General features: G+C 27.6%; 1 protein-coding gene across 1 annotated transcript; it reads right to left on the reverse strand.

Moving 5' to 3' along the window:
- Window positions 1-15,790: 15,790 nt before the first annotated feature.
- Window positions 15,791-16,738, reverse strand: LOC136074609 (uncharacterized). The gene has a single exon (XM_065786943.1). It carries the CDS (start codon window positions 16,736-16,738, stop codon window positions 15,791-15,793), a length of 948 nt encoding a protein of 315 aa, XP_065643015.1.
- Window positions 16,739-20,962: the final 4,224 nt, after the last annotated feature.

The raw sequence follows: 20,962 nt of genomic DNA on the forward strand, positions 1-20,962 counted from the left end.
AGAAAAATGACTTTTAAGTTTTATTTAAATCTGTAAAATCAGTGCTTACAATAAGATGATTTTATAATTATAGCTCCAATTTTAAGAATTATGCCTTAATATCTTTTTGGCTATTGCGTATACTATTTATGATTATAAAAATGATAATAACTCATTTTTGAAAAAAGTGTGGCTTGTCATTGTTTCACAATAATCCCTTTAACTTTATGATAAAAAATCAGTTAAAATAAGCACTTAATGATTACCCTTCTTTGTGGGAAAATATCTTGTTGCGATACAAATAATAAATCAAATTCTATTGAATCAAAATATGTAACGAAAAAAAAAAAAATTTAAATTCTTATGTAATTTATAAAGTTTTGTTTAAATTAGAAAAGTCGTAATACTGATTATCCATACTTAGAAAAACATAAAATATTTGACTCCCACTCAACATTTGTCAGGATTTGAAGAAGATTACGTCTAATAGAAGTAATACTAAAAAAAATTTAGAAAAACTTGTAGCTGTTTTGTTAAATTGAAGCAAGCATCACGCTTGCTTCGATTAAATCGAATAGCAACAAATATTTCTAAACATCTTAAATGAATAAATTCCTTATATAAAGTACACTGTTGAACTCGAAAACCACCCAAAAAACTTTATTTTCTAGATGCTATAATTACAAACGCAAAGTATCGAGCTTGATGTTGAAAAGAATGAATTTCAAATACACCTAAAGGAAATAATTATCAATATTCAACTGATTCAACATCAATCGTAATATTATCATTGGCGTATTCAGAGGACATTTATGTTTTGCAAAAAGAATATGAACTCAAAAATACCTCCAACAAGAAATTGATTTTCTAATAGTAATATTTGCTGAAAATAGGCACGACAAGAACAATGTAATTAATATCGGCAGAGACTATATTAATGATATTACTTACCGACAGCGATTACCGACAGTCTACATGTGCATTATTGATTCACAAAAATGTTTTCTACGAAAATATGTTTTATTTAAATCGGGCACGAGTTTTAGCAATGTTCTTATACCTACTTATAACTTTTTTTTTCAAGATTAGGGCCAGTGTTAACAAACTGTTTTTTTAGCTCAAAGTTACGGAGTTCTTAAGTCTTTGCAGCCATTATGAATTTTATTAGTTACTTTAGGTAGCCTGACCACTTCACCACGGTTGCGTTAAAATATGTTTTAAAGATCTTGATTTGATACTATTTTTTTATTTGAATTTTTATCACTTTTAACAAATTTCATTTACAGAAAAAATAGAGTTGTCTTATTTCATGGTATGAAATCAAGACTAAAACCTTCACCTTCTTAAATAAAAATCCTTTGAAAACGGAAACTTAGAAGAAATATTTCCTAGCTAATTAATAATATTAATCTGTTAATTTGAATTTTCCGTCTAATTTTAGTTTAAAATTTCAAGTTAACTGACACTCCCTATGCTTTACAAACGAAAACGAAAATATTTAATAAAAAGATAGCGGATCTGATCCTTCATAGTGTTTAGTTTTGATAAATTTGCTGTGTGGTGCAACCTTGCATTTCTAATTAAATTGCTTAGAAATTGAGCAACCACGTATCAATATAAATTTTTCAATATTGATATTTTTATTAAATTAACGCAACTCGTAAATGTTAAACCCACTTTTCTATGTTATGCGCAGTGGTCTATTTGAGCAATATGCGGATTTTTACTTATAATTGCGGAACTTTACCTATAATTAATAATTGTTTCAGACTTATATTATGGAGTTGTAGCATATGTGTATTCAGTAGCGTAATAAAAGGGGAAAACAATAAAATTTAATACATTTATTGCTAATCTTTCTTATCTAGGTTTCGCTGTCATTTAATATAGAAGTTAAATCAAAATAATGACTACAATTCAGAAGATGATATACACAGGAAAATAGAAAGATGAAATATAATAGTTAATACTCTATAATAGAGTCAAATACTCGAAGAAGAGAAGAACTCTGATCTCTTAATATCTAGATGTTAATCCTCTAGCGCTGTCAAAATTATCCAAACATCAACTGTGTCTGCTGCTGTAATTTACAGTAGTTGACTGTTGGGTTGAAACTTGAAACCAAATTTGATTTTGATGGCAGTGGAGAACCGACATTGTATAACCAAGTTCCCAATGTAAATAATAATAATATAATCATGGCAATTTTTTGCCCTATGAAACTTTTTAACTCTGATGCTGACAGAATTAACTTTATATGGGAAAATAAATCACCTAACTCATATTTTTCACTGAGGCCTTCTATGATATCAAGACCTAGGAGGTGCCTACACGGAGGTGCTTGATCTTCGTAGTTTATCTAAGGAACAATGTAAATATATTTATTTAGTTGAACAGACATTTATTAAAAATAGTGATATTAAAACAATGGAGCAGACATTTTTTGACTTAGTTCAAGAAGATGGTTCTTCAAATAAAAAGTTAAAAAATAGTGATGTGCGTCACGGAAAATCAGCAAGTCCGATAGCTGGATTTAATTTAAGATCTGTATAATTACTCCATGCATTACTCCGTAGATTTAATCATTTCATTAAAGTGGTGGTTCATATGGCAGCATGGTTCCGTGCGTGGAAAGATTCTGAGAAAGCTAGTAGTATCTATTTCCTTGTCGTATGGAAAAAGAATATACAGGAACTAAATAGCAAATGAATAGGAATGAAGTAGAATTTTGAAGATTCATCAATTCAATTAGTACTTCAGCTGGCAATAGGTTAGATGTTATCTGTACAATGAGAAAAACAGAAAACTGATTACTAAATACATTTTAAATCAACATGACAGTATATTAGTTGAGCAGTATGATCTCATGTTGTCTACCATTATTCGTGCTATGTCATCAAAATTAACATAAAGATATTTAGAGATATACGTAAAAAGATTAAGATTCTTTTTTAATAAAATGTCATAGGTTAGTTTGACACTAACTGTTCATAAGCTATCTGGATATACTTGGGAGCTAGTTGAGTTAAACAAGAACACAGACCTTAAATCATGGAATGATGAGAAATTACCGAGGAGGAAAATAGGAGGCAAAAAACTAAACAACTAATGCTCAGAAAAAAATTATCACGAAAAAGAAATCAGTTGCAGAATTAAGAAGATTGTTTTAAAAGACTCTAGGTCCTCTGATCCTTTAGTTACCAAGCAACGGAACAAAGGAAAAATACAATGCAAATCATGTGACGAGATAGAAATAGCAAAAAAGTTCATGAAAATGACATTGTTTATATATTAAATATGGAATAATAAATTGAGAGTTTTCCTGCATTTTTGGTCTTTTTATAAATTTTCATAAAATTTTTTGTATAATATTCTGTCATTCTCATTTTGAGGATTGAACAGAGCGCAAGTGTAAACAAAGAAAGTTAGAGATATTTCTATATATTTGACTATTTATATTTTTCGATTATTGCTATAAAGAATGAAAGGGTAGTTACTATGGTAATGCTAAGGGAATTGATGTCAATTCAATCTAGCACAGTTTTAAAATGTTTTAAAGAAACTTTTAGATGCTTCCAAGAAAAAATTGATAACTTAGAAAAAGATGTTGAAGACCTTAAATGTGGCCTAAATTTTAACGGTGATCAACATGAGACAAAGATAAGCAAAGTTGACAAAAAAATGGACGGAATTAAAACTTCGTTAGTCGTAATAAAATCTTTTCAAGGAAAATTAGTCAGCGAATTGACCGAGAATAAAAGAAAACAAGTTGACTTGGAAGATCGCAATCGCCGAAACAATTTGCGAACTGTGGGTGTTGAAGAGGGACCCAATGAGACGTACGATGATGTTTTAGAAAAACTAAAAACGCTTATTAAAGAGGATCTTTAAATAAATGAACCAATAATCATAAAAAGAGCCCATCGGGTTGGAATATTTGAAAACAAGTCGAGGACAACTATTTGCAAATTATTAAACTGGCAGGAAAAAGAAAACGTTCTGGCTAGGGCAAGAAATCTTAAGGGAAAAAATATTTTCATTAATGAAGACTTTAGTGAAGAAACTATGAGATCTGCAAAGAATTATTTGCGCAAGCTAAAATGCATCGAATTCAAGGAAAATATGCGAAGGTAGTAACTAGAGAACTAACAAAAATGAGTATAGTTTTTTTTACTGAATTAGATATAAATTGTCTCAACAACTCATACTATAAACCTGACGAGTTTAATAGAGAAAAAAACAATAAAGATTTTAGTATCCTTAGTATAAACATAAGATCGATGAATAAAAACTTTGAAACTTTTAAACATTTTTATTACGCTACAAACTATCTTTTTGATGTTATAAGTATCTCAGAAACTTGGGAAGATGCAAAACTGCCTTTGTCGATGTCAGAAAATTCTTTCTACAATTTATCCTCTTATAAAATAATAAGTAAACCACGTGTTGGAAGCATGTGAGGCGGCGTTGCAATCTATATTCTTGACAAGTTTGTATTTAAAGCAAAAAAGACTTTTTGTAAAGCAAACAAACATATTGAAACTTTGTGTATTGAAATTCTAAATAAAACTGGCGAGCCTTTTTTAATCTCCTCGCTTTATCGACCGCCATGCGGTAAGCAAATTAACTTTTATAATACCGATAAAACCATTATATCGCAAATATTCGCAAGTATTCAGAATAAACATACTTTTTTCGCTAATGATTTAAACGTGGATGCTATGAGTTATGAAAAGTTTGTAAATAAAAAAAACTTTTTTAATTCTATACTTGAATTTAACATTATATCTACCATTTTTAAGCCAACGCGTATTACAAAAGCTACTTCGACCGCAATTGATAATATTTTAGTTAATAATTTTTTAGATCAGGTTTTTTTATTACAGATTTCTCTGATCATTTTCCTATCTATCATATTGCGCACGGAGTTTCATCTAACGACGGCAATAAAAAAATATTTGCTTCTAAAAGAAATCTTTGTTTTAAAAGCCTAGATAAAGTTATACGAAGAGCGATGGAAAGTTATATATTCCTCTAGAGACCCCAATAAGTTTAGAACTCTTTGAATACTTTTCAAAATGTTTATGACAATGTCTGCCCAAAATTAACCACTGAAATAAAAATACAAATAACTTAAAAACCCATGGATGACAAATAATTTGATAAAATCATCAAAAAGAAAACAAAGGCTTTATATAATATTTCTAAAATCTAAAAAGAAAAATGACGAAAATGCGAAAAATCATATAAAAAGTTTTATCAAAATAACTTAAAACTAGCTAAAATTAAGTACTATTCTCACCAGCCGGATAAAAATAAGTTTGATCTCAAGAAAACTTGGTCTATTATAAATGAAGTAACTGGAAGAGAGAAAAAGAAACTCTCTCGCTTAACAAAAAAAGTAATTATTAATTACAAAACTATAACAAGTGAAAAAATATGTCAAAAATTTAACAAATATTTTGTCAATGTAGGAGCCTCTCTTGCATCTAACATTGTTCAGTCAACTAAAGTCTTTGATGAATACTTGGAGAGAAATCCGTGACTAGCCTATCTAATGAAAAAATAAATAAACACGAACTTAACATATCACTATTTGAACTAAAGCGAAACAAGCCATGTGGGTATGATGACATTACCAGTAACGTAGCTATCTATGCTATGGATAGTAAAAGTAAACCATTATTTTATTTAATACCGTTTTCATTTGAGAATAGCATATTTCCTGATAGATTAAAATCAGCCAAAATTCACAAAGTTTTTAAAAATGGTGATTGTTCTGTTTGCAACTATCGTCCTATATATCACTACTCCCTGTCTTTTCAAAAATATTTGAAAAGGTAATTTTTAATAGAGTTTATGATTACTTGACATTAAATACGCTTTTATATTGAAATCAATTATGATTTCAGAGATGTTGCTCTGCTGAACATGCTTTTATTGAGCTTCCCAATAAAATATCTAAGTCCTTTGATAAAGGGTAACAAGTACTAGGAGTATTTATCAATCTCTCTAAGGCATTTGATACTGTTGATCACGGAATTTGACTTTCAAAGTTAAAGTATTAGGGGACACCGGGGCTAGTTGACTCGGTTTTTACTCTATAAGCTCTGTAGACCTTACGGCACATTTTTTTGAAAATATTAAAGCGTTGTCCCAAAGAGTATGAATTTGGGTAACTTTTAAAAATTGCATTCATTTACAAAAAAAATTCTTGGGGTCTTCCCGGACCCTCAAAAAAAAACAAAAAACATTGCGCCAAAGTAGTATATAATGCGGGTTCTGGCACATTTTGATTTCGACCATTTTACTATCCACATTTTTTTCATATTATTTCAGGTTCATTTCAAATTGTAATTTACATATTTTTGATAAAATTCAATTTTTTTCTTATCAATCCTGATCGTTTTTTTATGGGTCAATTCAAACTATAATTATCAAAAATCAAATTTTTTATAAAATTTTTTGTATTTTGTAAAAAATTATTCTATATTATAATTTTCTCAATTTTTTTATTATCAACCCAAAAGTTAAACGAATCAGGATATCCATGGTTACATCAATTTCATCAACTTACGCATAAAAGAAAACATGTCCTATTACAGTAAAACTTCCAGATTGCCCCTCTTGTGCATCACCAGAGTTTAATGTTACTACTAATCTTCTTCCAGCAGCAGCACTAGGCATGGAATCAGTAAAATTTCTGTAAAATGAGATAGTAGTTGTAGAACCAATTGCACTACTTGATTGATACAATAGCCCAGATGATTCATTGCTAAATGAATTAATATTAACACCGTTCCACGAAGAAAGATAAAAGTCTTCTAAACCAGATGAGGAGTATATGCATACACTATTCTGATCAAATCCAGGGAATAATGTATAATTATTATCGCTATATGGTGTCCAAGGGCTTATAACGGCGTTAGTATTTACTGGGGAATCGTATGCTTCATACATGCGTACTCTAGATTCCCACCAATTTCCAGATTTTCCAATTACATGCATTCTAATATATTTAAGATAAACACCTGGACTAGCAGCATTTACGTTTGCAGCATCCATTAATATATATTCTTTACCATAAGTTGTGTTCTCAAATCTAAATGTTTCTGAGTATAATTTAATAAATGACAATGATTGAGGTATTGATATAGTTCTTGTAATATGGGGTTGTATCCAATATGAAACATTTTGACTAGTTTTATTGTATAATTGAATGACTAGACTTTCAGTAAATGGCATATCAAGTGTAAAGTATCCTCCTAGTGCATTAGCTGTATATACATTACAACCTTGTAAAGAGTTTTCATAAAATGGACCACCAAGTGGTGAGAATAAAAAATCACAAGCTTCAGGAATAACATTATCTCCAACACTACTTGTAGAAATAGAATAATCTCCTATGCAAAGTGTATGATCTGCATATATTCTAATAAATACATTACCTGGAACATTGATATTAGGATCTAATCCTTCTAATGCTAACCATAGTTTTCTGAGAATACCAGAACCGGTAGCTTGTGTAAAAACTGTTGCTGCATCGGGATATGTAGATGGTGGAATAGTTTTGTTTTTTAATCCAAGGCATGTTAAACTTGAATTTGGTACTATTCCTAATTCATTAAGACTAAGCGATTTATTATTGACATATTTTTTTGTTGCAGCATCTTGTGAGTTAGTAGGATCTGCTACATTTATTAATTTTTTAGAATTCATATTAATATTACTAGTTGCATTATTTTGTCCATCTCTACGAATGAACAAGTTATTAGCTTCAGATATTATTGAACCATTTGAATATACATCTGAAGTAGTAGTACCGAATATATCGACAGGCATTTTATATATAAAGAAAAAAATTACCATAGATTATTAATAATATTCTGAAAATCATATCCTTCATCTAGTTTTTTCAAAACATATAAACACAAGTGTCCACAGAATGAGGTATTTCCAAATTGAACTCTTTCACTGTTATAATAAACAGGACTTTTTAAATAATTAATAATTTCAACAGGAGGTGGTAGTCCATAAGAGTCAAAACTTAGTTTTTTATCACTGTCTTTGTACCAGCAAATCCAGTGAAATCCGTTTGTACTAGAATCTTCTGTATTTAATATTCCACATTCTTTTCTTTTCATATTTTTAGATCCTTCGGATCCATGCGGAGTCGGTAATTGGTCTCTTACAAATACACCTCTAAAATTTTTTATTTTTAGTTTTTTTGCTGCTTCTATCAATTAAAAATTTGTAAGTGGTTCATTTGGTAGAATTATTCCTTCAACATTTATAAATTTGTTCATTTTATATATGAAAAATTATTGGATAACATATTATTTATTCCAAATTTTTATAACTTAACGTTCAATTTCATTTTCTGGTTCTTTAAGGAATACATTTAAAGAATATTCTCTTCCATATAAACTAATAAGTAAATCTAAATAGTCAGGTGAAATGAAAAATTCTTTTAGTTCAGGTAAATGTAAATTTATATGACTTGATTTGTTTTAATATTTTGTAAGAAAAGTCTAATATATCAACATTTTTTAAACAATAACTTTGTTCAAATTTTATATTACAATAATTTATTCGTAATTCTAAAATTTGAGTTGTCTTATTATAACTATAATAGAGACACGAATCATTATTTATTTCTTCATATTCAGATATATCACCATGTACATTATAGTATTTATTTTTATCATAATAATCATTATAGTATTTTTTGTTATCCATTTTTATATATAGAAAAAAATATTTATTTTAATTCAATTTTTTTTTAATTTTTTTTCTTTATATAAAATAATTTTTTATAAGATAAATAGTTTTTTAAAATAATTTATTGCATTTTGCCTAACTGTTATGGATACGATTTTTGGCTTATTAATGAGATTATAGTGTCCATATGCTAATGTGTGAATTCCATCTTCTAATATGACTCTTTTATCATCTTCTGAACTTAATGCTACTTTATTAATCTCTTCTGTAAAAACTTCATGTGCATGTGATCTTATAATATTCATTTTCCTAATGTGTTCTTTTCTATTAAGTAAACAATCTTAATAATCGTCGTGTGTTATGTAGTTCTTAACAACATTCTTTTTTACTCCTTTACATTTTTTGTTTTCTTTTCCGTTCATCTTGTATGAATACAACTTGGATCTTAATCCTACAAATTCTTCAATTTGTTTTCCTGCTGCTTCATCTTTGAACATTCCAAGTACTTTCTTATTTAATCCAACTTTAAATCCATTATTAATTGCTGGGTGATTTGGATCAAATTCACTAGTATCAAATTTACTTTCAATATCGTTTTTAATATCTTCATAAAAATCCTCTGTTTTTATTTCGTATGCTAATGAATCCGTATCTAGAAATAATAGTTTTGCCTTATTAGAATATTTTTTCTTTATGTAATCGTAATGAAATTCATACATTAGAGTTTTGCTCAAATCTAATATACACATACCTAAGTAAATCGGTTTGTTATACTTTAATTTGGTTCTTTTCATGTTAATCGCTATTAAATTTTCATCAAATATTGTCCTACTTTCATAGTTTGGTCTTGATGCTAATTTAACAGCTTCATCTCTGTTTGTAACTAATCTTACATCAACTCTTTTTGCGATGTTTTCCATTGTTTTTCCAAAGACTGAATTGTTCATGAGTTTAAAGAAATCTTTTTCAAATTCATTTGTTGCTTTAGCCCTTAGATTAGTATTAAGTTCAATATATTCGTTTAACCATGCACTTTCTTCAAATTTTATTCCTCTATGAATTTTTGTTATCTTTAGTCCTAATCTTTCATATAATTTAAGGTTTGTATAATGTATCACATAATTTTTCTTATTATTCAAGTTTGGAATTAATTTTTCAACTTTACCCACTTTTACTCTTTCAGGAGCAAGTGGATAGTCATTATGCTCATCATGAAGATGATCTGGATAATCTAAATCAACTTCAAGTGTACATGGAACTGATCTCCAATTTTCCAATTCATCTTCATCCATCCAATTAAATCCATGTGTAGGAAGTGGTTTACTCATAGCCCAGCCATATTATTAGCATCTAGATATTGGATAAATTTTGATGGTTTAGTTTCATCATAATTATCCATATACTTATTATTAGATTTTCCTAATCTATTTGATATTGTACTGATTCCACCTCTTATTCCTTTTTGTATCATTAGTATCATATCATAATCACTCAATAGTTCTAACTCTACTTTTGTTTTTCTCAATGCAGCATCCCAAGCTAATCCTGGTGATGTATAATACCAAGCTGGATCTAACTTATAATTTTTCATGCAAACATCTCTAAAATTTTCAAAGACATCAGCTAGTAAAAGTACATCTGAAACATTATATAAGTTGTGATAATCTCTAAAAGATTTACAATGAAACTCATTCCATACAGTTTGTGCATGTAAGTAAGCATCATCATTAATTCCTTCATCATTCAATTTAGAAAAGAACGATTCTTTTGGAGGTAGTCGTGATTAATTAAATTTATCAATAAAATCAACCCAATCATAAGAGTATATACCTTTTTTGAGTAATAAATCTAATTGTGTACCTGTATACAATTTTCCGATATTTTTACATTGTTCTTTTGATAAATTTTTTGATAGAGCATCTAAACTAGGTGGCATAAATCTATAACTATCTAAAAAACGAATCTCTCGCCTAATATCAATAGTTTTCCCCTCTTTATTAATAAACTCTCCAACTTTAATCTCTCTAGAAAAGCTGATATATTTTTCTTCGTTGTTAGGTATACAGCTTAATTTACCTCCTGATAATTTTTTTATGAACAAGTGACTATCATAACCAGATAAATTATGAAATAGTACTGGGAAGAACTCTGGAATTCTATATTTCAAATTACAATCTTTGTGAGCAGCACCTCTGTATTTTCCAGTTAAATGGCAATGATCTCGCACTCTGTCTTTTCCTAAATCTTTTTCACAAATATGGCACTTTATTGCTGCTTTAAAGTCTTTCTTATTTTTACTTGTAAATATCATAGGCTTTTTAAAATTTACTTTATTAAAAATTTCTAAGATATCTTCTTGTAACTTGTCAACAAATATTTGTGCAATATCTTCATCTTCACTATATGCAGTATATGAAACTGGACTACTTTTGTAAATACTTTCATCAAAACATTTAATATAGTAACAGAATGAACTTGGTATATGTTTTTGATACTGTTTCGTATAGGATACATCTGGATTTGGAGTACAAGTATTGATAGGTTTAATAAAACTTTCAAAGTCTGCATATATTACAAAGGGTACTCTCATTGATTTAAAATAATGTTTAAAATACATTGTTGAACCTGGTTTTGGAAGTTCAATACGAACTGAATCATGTGTATCACAATACAATTTATGTTTATATAATGATTCTTCTGAACTAAATCCTAATAAACAATTTCTACAATAGTGAGTTGCACAATTTCTTTTTGATGTTTGTGATGAAAGTAATCTACTTAAATTATTTATTAAACAATAATGATTCGTTTCACCATCAGATATTAACAACACATCTATTAAATGTTGTGTATTATTCTTTGAAATACGTAAAGGATAAACTGATGAACTCTCATATCCATATACATTCACACTAATATCTTGATTATTTTTCTCAAATTGTATAATTTGTTTTAATGAAACTGGAAATTCTATTTTATTCCAATTTATTTTTTCAGCTTGAGTTATAAGATCTTTATCTATTCTTTGAGGATTATTATCTGTTGGATTTAATGCTCTTGCAATACACCACTTAAAGCATTGATTATCATCATTTTGCATATTAATGATTGCTTTTTTAGTTACTAATTTTTTATCAAGTGGAATATAAAATTTTGCTTTAAGTGGATTATACTCTATAATATTTATATCCATTTTTTTAATAGAAAAAAATATCCAGTTTGATCCTAACTGTTGAAACATTGAAAAAGTTTCTAAAATTTTAGACTTTGATGTTTCATAAATTTCATCTAAATTTGTAGATTCTAATATAACAGTATTATTCGTTGCAAATCTAGGAGTTGCAGTTATAGCATCTCCTGTAAAAATACTAGTTTTTTCCATTTTACAAATGACAACTATATTCACTTTTGATCCTCTATTTTCATTTAGTACTTTAATTGCACTATTTTTAGCAACATTCATAAAAGATTCAAGATCATATCCTTTTATACCTTTAGCTGAATATTGTTTTGTCACATTCTTAACAGCTGATTGTGTCAATTTAAATTCCACTTTGCTTGGGTTCAAAGGATTTTTGTATATTGTAGAGTAAACTAGAGATTTTATTGATTCTATTTTTCTTTTAAGCTCAGATCCTGTATCTTCTACTTTTTTCTTAATCGGATCTGGTACATATGGTTTAATCCATTCTACAACATCATTATAGCTGTTGACAACATACGATGATACATTTTTTATAGATGTATTCAGCTTTGAAAATAATCCAGGTTGTAAAATAGGAGCTGATGATGAGATTGATTCATCTATTAAAGGTCTTTCATATTCATAAGTAGGTGCTAAGAACCCTTTCAAAGCAGGTTCTTCATCAAATCGAATTAGGTCTGAAGGAACTGGTCTAACTGGAACTGGTTCATGTGATAATGCTTCTAATAATTCACTTTTTCGCATTGTATAATAATTTTTAATTTTTCGCTCTTTAGCGATTTGTTTTAATTCTTTCACCGTTTTATTTTCCATTATATATAGCAAGATAATTTTTTTTAATTTTCATTTTCTTTAAATCAATTTTTTCAAAATTTTTTTTCTTGTTGATATTTCATATGATTTTCATATGAAATATTATTATTTTGTAAAGTTTCATATGAAATATTATGCACATATTTTTTTTAAATCCTTATGTTATTAAATATTTTACTTTGCATGGATCTGAAGGATCTACTTTGCATGGATCCGAAGGATCTACAACTCGTCATCTGAGTCACTACCTAAATCTGAATCGTTCATTATACTCGTAAAATTAGAAATCTTTTTAACAATAAGTGCTTCTTGAAGTTTAACTTGTATTGACTCTATCATTGAACCAATAAAAATACCTTCAATCTTTAAGCATCCAATAGCTTCACATCTTTGATTGATATAATCATAAGGTGAAGCTATAACAAGTGATTTTACAGTATCCTTAGGATCTGAACCACTTTTAGTTTTTCTACGACGGAAAACTGTAGTTATTTCTAACTCTTTATTACCTGTAAATAACTTTCCATATATTATTGGAGGTCTATCTGCATTATATCTTAAAATTTTTAAATTAGCAAGATTAACTTTAGATTTTTTTATCTTACTTTTATATACTTCAATTTGATCTCTACAAAATTTTTCAATAGATTCAATCATTGCAATAAACTTTTCTTGTTCATCAGATTTTTCTTTATCACATACAAATGACATTGAATAGCCATTAAGCTTATCATTTTTAAAATCTCTATTTTCACATACACCATAGGAAAAAGAAGGTAATGTTTTAATGAGAACAGGACCAGCACCTGTTGGATATTTATAAGCGAGTTGTAATTTTTGATATGGAACTGGCTTATCAGCTTTGAATACGTCTTTTACATATAAATTGTTAATATCAAATGAATCAATTGTTATAAATGCCATTATTTTTTATATATAAAGATTTTTTTTTTTAATTTTTTTTTAATTTTTTTTTTAATTTTTCAGAAATTGATATTTTAATCGCATTAAAAGATAAATTTTTAATTGAAATTCAATTAAAAATTCCACATTTTTCTCGCTTTTATCTCAATCTAATTTTCTGGTTCTTTAAGGAATGATTTGAGAGCTTTTTCATAATCATATGTGAAGATATTTGGATTATATGATAACCAATTCCAATTTACTTTATCTATATACTAAATCTATATACTAAATCCTTTTTTAATATTTCAATGGCATTTGGATTTGCAGATAACATATCCCAATCTACTTTATTTAAATTCTTTTTTAACAATTCAATAGCATTTGGATTTTCAGATAACCATCGCCAATTTACTTTATTTAAATTATCTTTTAATATCTCAATCGCATTTGGATTTTTAGACAAACAAGTCCAATCTACTTTATCTAAATTAGCTTTTAATATCTCAATTGCATTTGGATTTAAAGATAAAATTTCCCAATCTACTTTATCTAAATTATTTTTTAATATTTCAATTGCATTTGGATTTTTAGATAAAAATATCCAACATACTTTATCTAAATTATTTTTTAATATTTCAATGGCATTTGGATTTGCAGATAACATATCCCAATCTACTTTATTTAAATTCTTTTTTAACAATTCAATAGCATTTGGATTTTCAGATAACCATCGCCAATTTACTTTATTTAAATTATCTTTTAATATCTCAATCGCATTTGAATTTTTAGACAAACAAGTCCAATCTACTTTATCTAAATTAGCTTTTAATATCTCAATTGCATTTGGTTTTAAAGATAAAATTTCCCAATCTACTTTATCTAAATTAGCTTTTAATATTTCAATTGCATTTGGATTTTTAGATAAAAATATCCAACATACTTTATCTAAATTATTTTTTAATATTTCAATGGCATTTGGATTTGCAGATAACATATCCCAATCTACTTTATTTAAATTCTTTTTTAACAATTCAATAGCATTTGGATTTTCAGATAACCATCGCCAATTTACTTTATTTAAATTATCTTTTAATATCTCAATCGCATTTGGATTTTTAGACAAACAAGTCCAATCTACTTTATCTAAATTAGCTTTTAATATCTCAATTGCATTTGGATTTTTAGATAAAAATATCCAACATACTTTATCTAAATTATTTTTTAATATTTCAATGGCATTTGGATTTGCAGATAACATATCCCAATCTACTTTATTTAAATTCTTTTTTAACAATTCAATAGCATTTGGATTTTTAGATAACCATCGCCAATTTACTTTATTTAAATTATCTTTTAATATCTCAATCGCATTTGGATTTCGAGATAAATTTCTCCAATTTACTTTAACTAAATTCTCTTTTAATAGTTCAATAGCATTTGGATTTTCAGGTAACCATTCCCAATATACTTTATCTAAATTATTTTTTAATAAATTAATCGCATTTGGATTTTTAGATAACATATGCCAATTTACTTTATCTAAATTATTTTTTAACAATTCAATCGCATTTTTATTTTCAAATAAATCAACATATCCCATTTTTATATAAAGATTTTTTTTTAATATATTTTAATTTTTTTTTAATTTTTCAGAATTTGATATTTCAATCTTATAACCATTATCAATCTTACCATCACGTATTTCAAGATATCTATATCCATGACCAGTTTCACGCATTGCGCTATATAAAGATTTATATACTGTTTCTTCACCTGTTTCCATGTTTGTTAATTTAATAGTGACTGGTTTTTTCTTAATTGTTTTTAATCTTTCATATTTTGGATCAATTTCTTTTTTCTCATCTTTCACTTTATTTAATCTAGGCCTTCCAACTGATCTTTTCTCATCTTTTACTGGATGTATTCTAGGTCTTCCAATGGGTCTTTTCTCATCAGTTAATTCTGTTGCTTTTGACATGATTGCATCCTTATCAATCAATCCATAATCTATAGCAAGCATTAATAATGTGACATAATTTTTAGATGTTTGTGAAATGTTATTTTCTTTTAATAAATTTTGCAAAGCTTTCCTTGTATAATACATTTTTATTATATAAAGAAAAAAAATTATTTATATCATTTTTTTAAATTTAATTTTCAAAAAATTTATTTAACATCAAATTTATTACCATCTGATACAAGTTTCATCATCTTATCAGATATTACAATAGCATATGCTTGAGTATTTGCTGGTATAGTTGTATTAAAAAATGCTTTAACTTGTAGTTGTACTGTAGCTGATTTTAATTTTTCTGATTGTTTGCTAACATCAAAAACAAATATTGGGTATAAATCTTTATAGTCAGAAGGAGTTATATTGCTGTTTGCAATCAGTTCATTCATTCCATAAAATCTTTCTTTAAACATTGATGCATCTCTATAAATTCTTGAAAATTGCTGATTTGGAAATGAGCAATTATAACCAAGGGCAGGATATTGGATAGTGCTATTATTATAAATAACATAAATATTTTTCAAGTCACAATGATCAAATAATGCCGAATTGATAGTTTGGTCTCCGGTATTTCTATTTGTTTGAAATCCGACAATAACATATCTTGGAATTTCAGCACAACTTAATTGCCAACCAAATGAATTAGCTTGTTGAACAGTTGTAGCATCACACTGTCGCATTCTAAAAATTATTGGGGCTTCCACTTTTCTTTTAATTTCATTACCAATTTTTTTCTCTTCTTCAAATGATGGTCTCACACTTGGAATAAACAATGATATTTTAGTAAGATTAACTTTTCCTGCAGCTGCAGCAGAAAGCCTAAAAATTGCAGGATTATCATTTTGTCTTGTAAGAATTATTGTATGTTTAAGTCCATAAATAACTTTATCGTAGTCATCACAGAATCCAAAAATGTGTCTTAAAGGTATGCAAAATGAAAATGTACCATTTGTAGTTGGACTTTTAATTATGTATTGTTGCCTTGTTGCAAACCCTGTGTTATCAGCTGCTACTGCTGTTGATGCTGTATCTTTACACCACAATTGATTTAATCCTTGCGATAATTGAAAGTCATTTGAATAATTAAGCAATCTTAGCATTGTAGTTGCTTGACCTGGATTATAAATAGATTCTATATCTTGGTTTCTAATTGGTATGTTATTTTAGAAAATAATTGCATAATACCATTATTTGTAAGAGCTACTGGATCTGCATCAGCATAAGCTGATCCATCAGCTAGTTTAACAAGTTGCCCTTCAAATAAGAGATACGCTTTAGATGGAAGTGAAAACAAATTTTGATCTGGAACGACAATTCTTATATCTCCAAAATTTAGATTTGTTCCAACAATAGGTTCATATTCACTATCTTCACACCTTTCAATTCCATTATCTATTACTGGAATTTCTGTAAAATTAAATACTTCAGAAGCCGTCATTTTTTTATATACAATATAAAAAAAAAATTTTTTATACTGACAATTCTTAAAAAATTTAGCTTTCGTAAATTTACGCAAGTTAAAGTCCTCGTCCCATTTTAACCAGATCTTCTATTCTTACAGCATTTTTATTTGATACTTTGCATGAGCGACCTTTGCACGGTACTTTTTTTACTTCATCTTCATTATTATTTAGATCCATAGACCCAGATGCTATCAAATTTGAAAGTATTTCTTTACTTTTTTCACTAATAACAGGTTGTGAAGCTATTTTTGAAGATGCTTTTTCAATTAATTGTTTTCCTTTTTCAACTGCAGCATTTGCAGCAGCGTCTATAGCTGATTTTGAAAGTTCTTTTCCTGCTGATTTAGCAGCAGTTATTGCAGTTTTTCCTAAATCTGTAGCAGCCATCTTCTTCAACATATCTGTTGACGCTCTTGTTACACTTGATGATGCTGCACGTTTAAATAAATTTTTTATTATGTCGAATATACCACTTCCTCCAACAACATATATTTTTTTATATCTCTTATTATTAACAATTAGCATTTTTATTTACTATATATTTTTTTTATACAATGAAATATAATTATAAAAGATTTTGTATTGCTTTATACTGTTCATTATCTATTACATTTTGCCTTAATAATTCATCACAAATTGCAACACCTTCATTTCTTGCTCCAGTGTTACCTGCTTTCCATGCAGCTATACACAAATAAAGCCGATCAATTAATGCATCAGAGTCACTTGGAAGAATTATAGTTTGTATTCTACCTTCAATTCCTTTTCCTCTTAATTCACGTTTCCTATTTTCTTTTATATTTTTCCAAATAGGAGATATTATTTCTCTGTATTTTACACTACGAGAAGACTTTGGTTTGTATGGTTTTTGAGAAGTAATTGCATCTGTTTGTATTAATATATCTTGATATTTTTTAAGATCGTCTTCATTATATACTCCTTTATTAGGATTAAACTTTACTATCAATTCCCAAAGGCCAGGAGTACCATAATATTTTTCATCCTCAATAATGATATCGTTATCATTAATATGTATTGGTTTTTTTCCAATATAAAATATACCATCTTCATCACGTATCCCAAATGTAGTATCTGTAGTTTTTTTACTATTAGCATACATTTTTAGATAATCTGTTGCAATTTTTCCTACTTTGCATGGATCCGAAGGATCTAGACTATCAAGACTATATAATCCCGACTGTACATTAGTTTCATTTAAATCATTCTGCTTTACTCTTTTTTTATTATCTAAGTAATCTTTAACAATTTTATCCCTTATTTGAGGATCTTCAATTTTTAGAAATGGCATTTTGCTTTTTTTATAAATAAAGATAAAAAACGTAAAACGTTATGTTTTGACGTTTACATTTTTTCTAAATTTGTTTTGGAGTATATTAATTGCTTCATCTCTTCCTTGTTTAATGAATGATTCTTTAGTTTGTTCATTCATTAATTCTTTTGAATTTGTTCTAATTTGCTCAAGCATGGCTTTAAATTTTTCAAGTTCACTAAGTATTAGTTTAAATTCATTGTCATCTATATTTCCATCTACTAAAGCTTTAGATATATAGTCACTTATTGTATTTAGTTTTGAGTCAGCAAGAACTTTAATCTTTTCATGCTTTTCTGCTTTTAAATTTAATTTTTTATTAACTTGTCCTCCTATTAATGATAAAACACCTGCTCCTAATGCTGCACCTTCACATGCGATAGCTACTGGTGCTGCAACTATTGTTGCTAAAAAACCGATTCCAATAGTTCCAAGTGCCATAGTGCTTGCTAGTAATGAATTATCAATAGCTGAAATTATTTTTACAGCTCTATGGTACTTTTTACTTAACCTATTTCTATTTTTTTCTCTCACTCTCTATTTCCTTTTGAATCTCACTAATTGTGTTTAGTCGATATAGATGTGCACTAATAATCTTATTTTCTTCATCAGGTGCACTTGGAAGGTTTGGATATAACTGATCAATATTTTTATCTTGTATATTTGAATAAATATTATTACATAGCTTTTTGCAATTAAACTCCATTTTAATAAGTAAAAAATAATTTTTTAAAAAATAATTTTTTTAAAAAATAATTACAATAAATTCACAAAACACAAACTATCCCCTTTTTTAATCAATATATCAGAATCAGAATTATTAACAACATTTATCATAATATCTTCAACAGTCTCTGATATTACAGAGTTTTGTAAGATTAGCATTTTTAATTTAAGTTCTTCTTTTAACGAAACTAACACAACACTTTCGTTAACTACAACACCAAACTTTAAAAGAATATATTGATGTGATAGAGATTTTATTGTAATGTCTTGTTGCGCAAATATTTCATACTTATTATTATCTATTAATACTGAAGGATGCTCTAAATCTTTGAATATCTTTGTGTATACTTTAGAATAAATAAGTTGTTTTGGAGGTTCACGTGGTATATTTCCTAAAATATGTAATGGCATTTTATTATATAATGAAAATAAATTTAATGAATCATAAAAGTATATTCAAAAATGGAATATTAGCAAATGATGAATTTGGTCCTATTAATAAACCTGATCCTGTTGATGTATATCCATTTCCACTACGTAAGTACAATCCATCACCTATAGAACTACCTTTACTCCATGGTGTCAAATATAAACCATTTCCTGCAGCAGTCATTTTAATTCCTTTTCCATTCTTTTTTAAGTACACAACACCTCTTCCAGCAATTTTATCAACCATAGCCGATCCAGCTGCTGAACCTACTCCTGCTAATAAACCTGATGTAAGAGCTGGAGCAACGCTTGATACTAAAAACCTTCCAGCTGTACCAAGGAAAGGTAATAGTGCTCCTAGAAATCCACCCTCTATTTTAGAATTGTGAATGAGTTGCGCTTTACTTAAATTAATTATCACACCAGTACCATTTTCATATGCTTTCGTAATTTTATTCAATTGCCTTTTTGTTACTGCTAATACATGATCCCCATTAAGATCTGAATGAGCTAATTTAATACTAGCTCCATAACCACCTTCATCAATTACTTTTTTAATTTTTTTCAATTGTCCCTCTGAAATATTTACTTTAATATTAGTATAATTACTCATTTTTATATGTAAAATAATTTTTTAAAAAAAATTATTTTTACGACTTATCTATTTCTCTATCTACTTCTCTATTTACTTCTCTTATATGAAATCTAATAGTTACTTGTTCTCCTCGTAAATCCAAAAGATTTCCAATTTGATCAGTCAATGTAGTTTCCATATTTGCTATATTTTTTAGTAATAGTCGTGAATAAGTTAAATAATTCGGCTTTTCAATAATTTTATATCCAGGACCTACATCTGGGAAAAATGAATATATAACTTGACTAGTTGCTCCATTTACATATGATGTTGATATTTTATCACATGTTACAAATATACTATTAACACTTAATATGTTTACTATATTAGTTGATATATAGTATCCTGCTGAATATATTCCACTGTCAAATCCAAAAATACTTCTGATTGAATTTGAAGGTGTAAAATCAACTTTATAACCAGTTGCAATAGTTAAATTTGCATTTAATGTATTCTTATTTGCTACAATTATAATATTTGGAACTGCTGAAGTTGCATCACCGTTTAATATCATAGTCGATTGTATGTAATTATTTATATCAACAACTTCATAAGATCCAACTGGAATGTTTATATCCTTCCAAGTAGATCCATTATCTTTGCTATATCTAAAATTATTGTTTGAAGAATTAATATTAGGAAAACTGTAAGATGTATCTATACGAACTAGACCCATTTCATATTCTCTATCTTCTCTAAATTTAATAACAGGAGTAAAAGTAGTTCTTAATAAACTACTATT

The sequence above is a fragment of the Hydra vulgaris genome, chromosome 01 (genome assembly GCF_038396675.1).
Source record: "Hydra vulgaris chromosome 01, alternate assembly HydraT2T_AEP".
NCBI classification, from domain to species: domain Eukaryota; kingdom Metazoa; phylum Cnidaria; class Hydrozoa; order Anthoathecata; family Hydridae; genus Hydra; species Hydra vulgaris.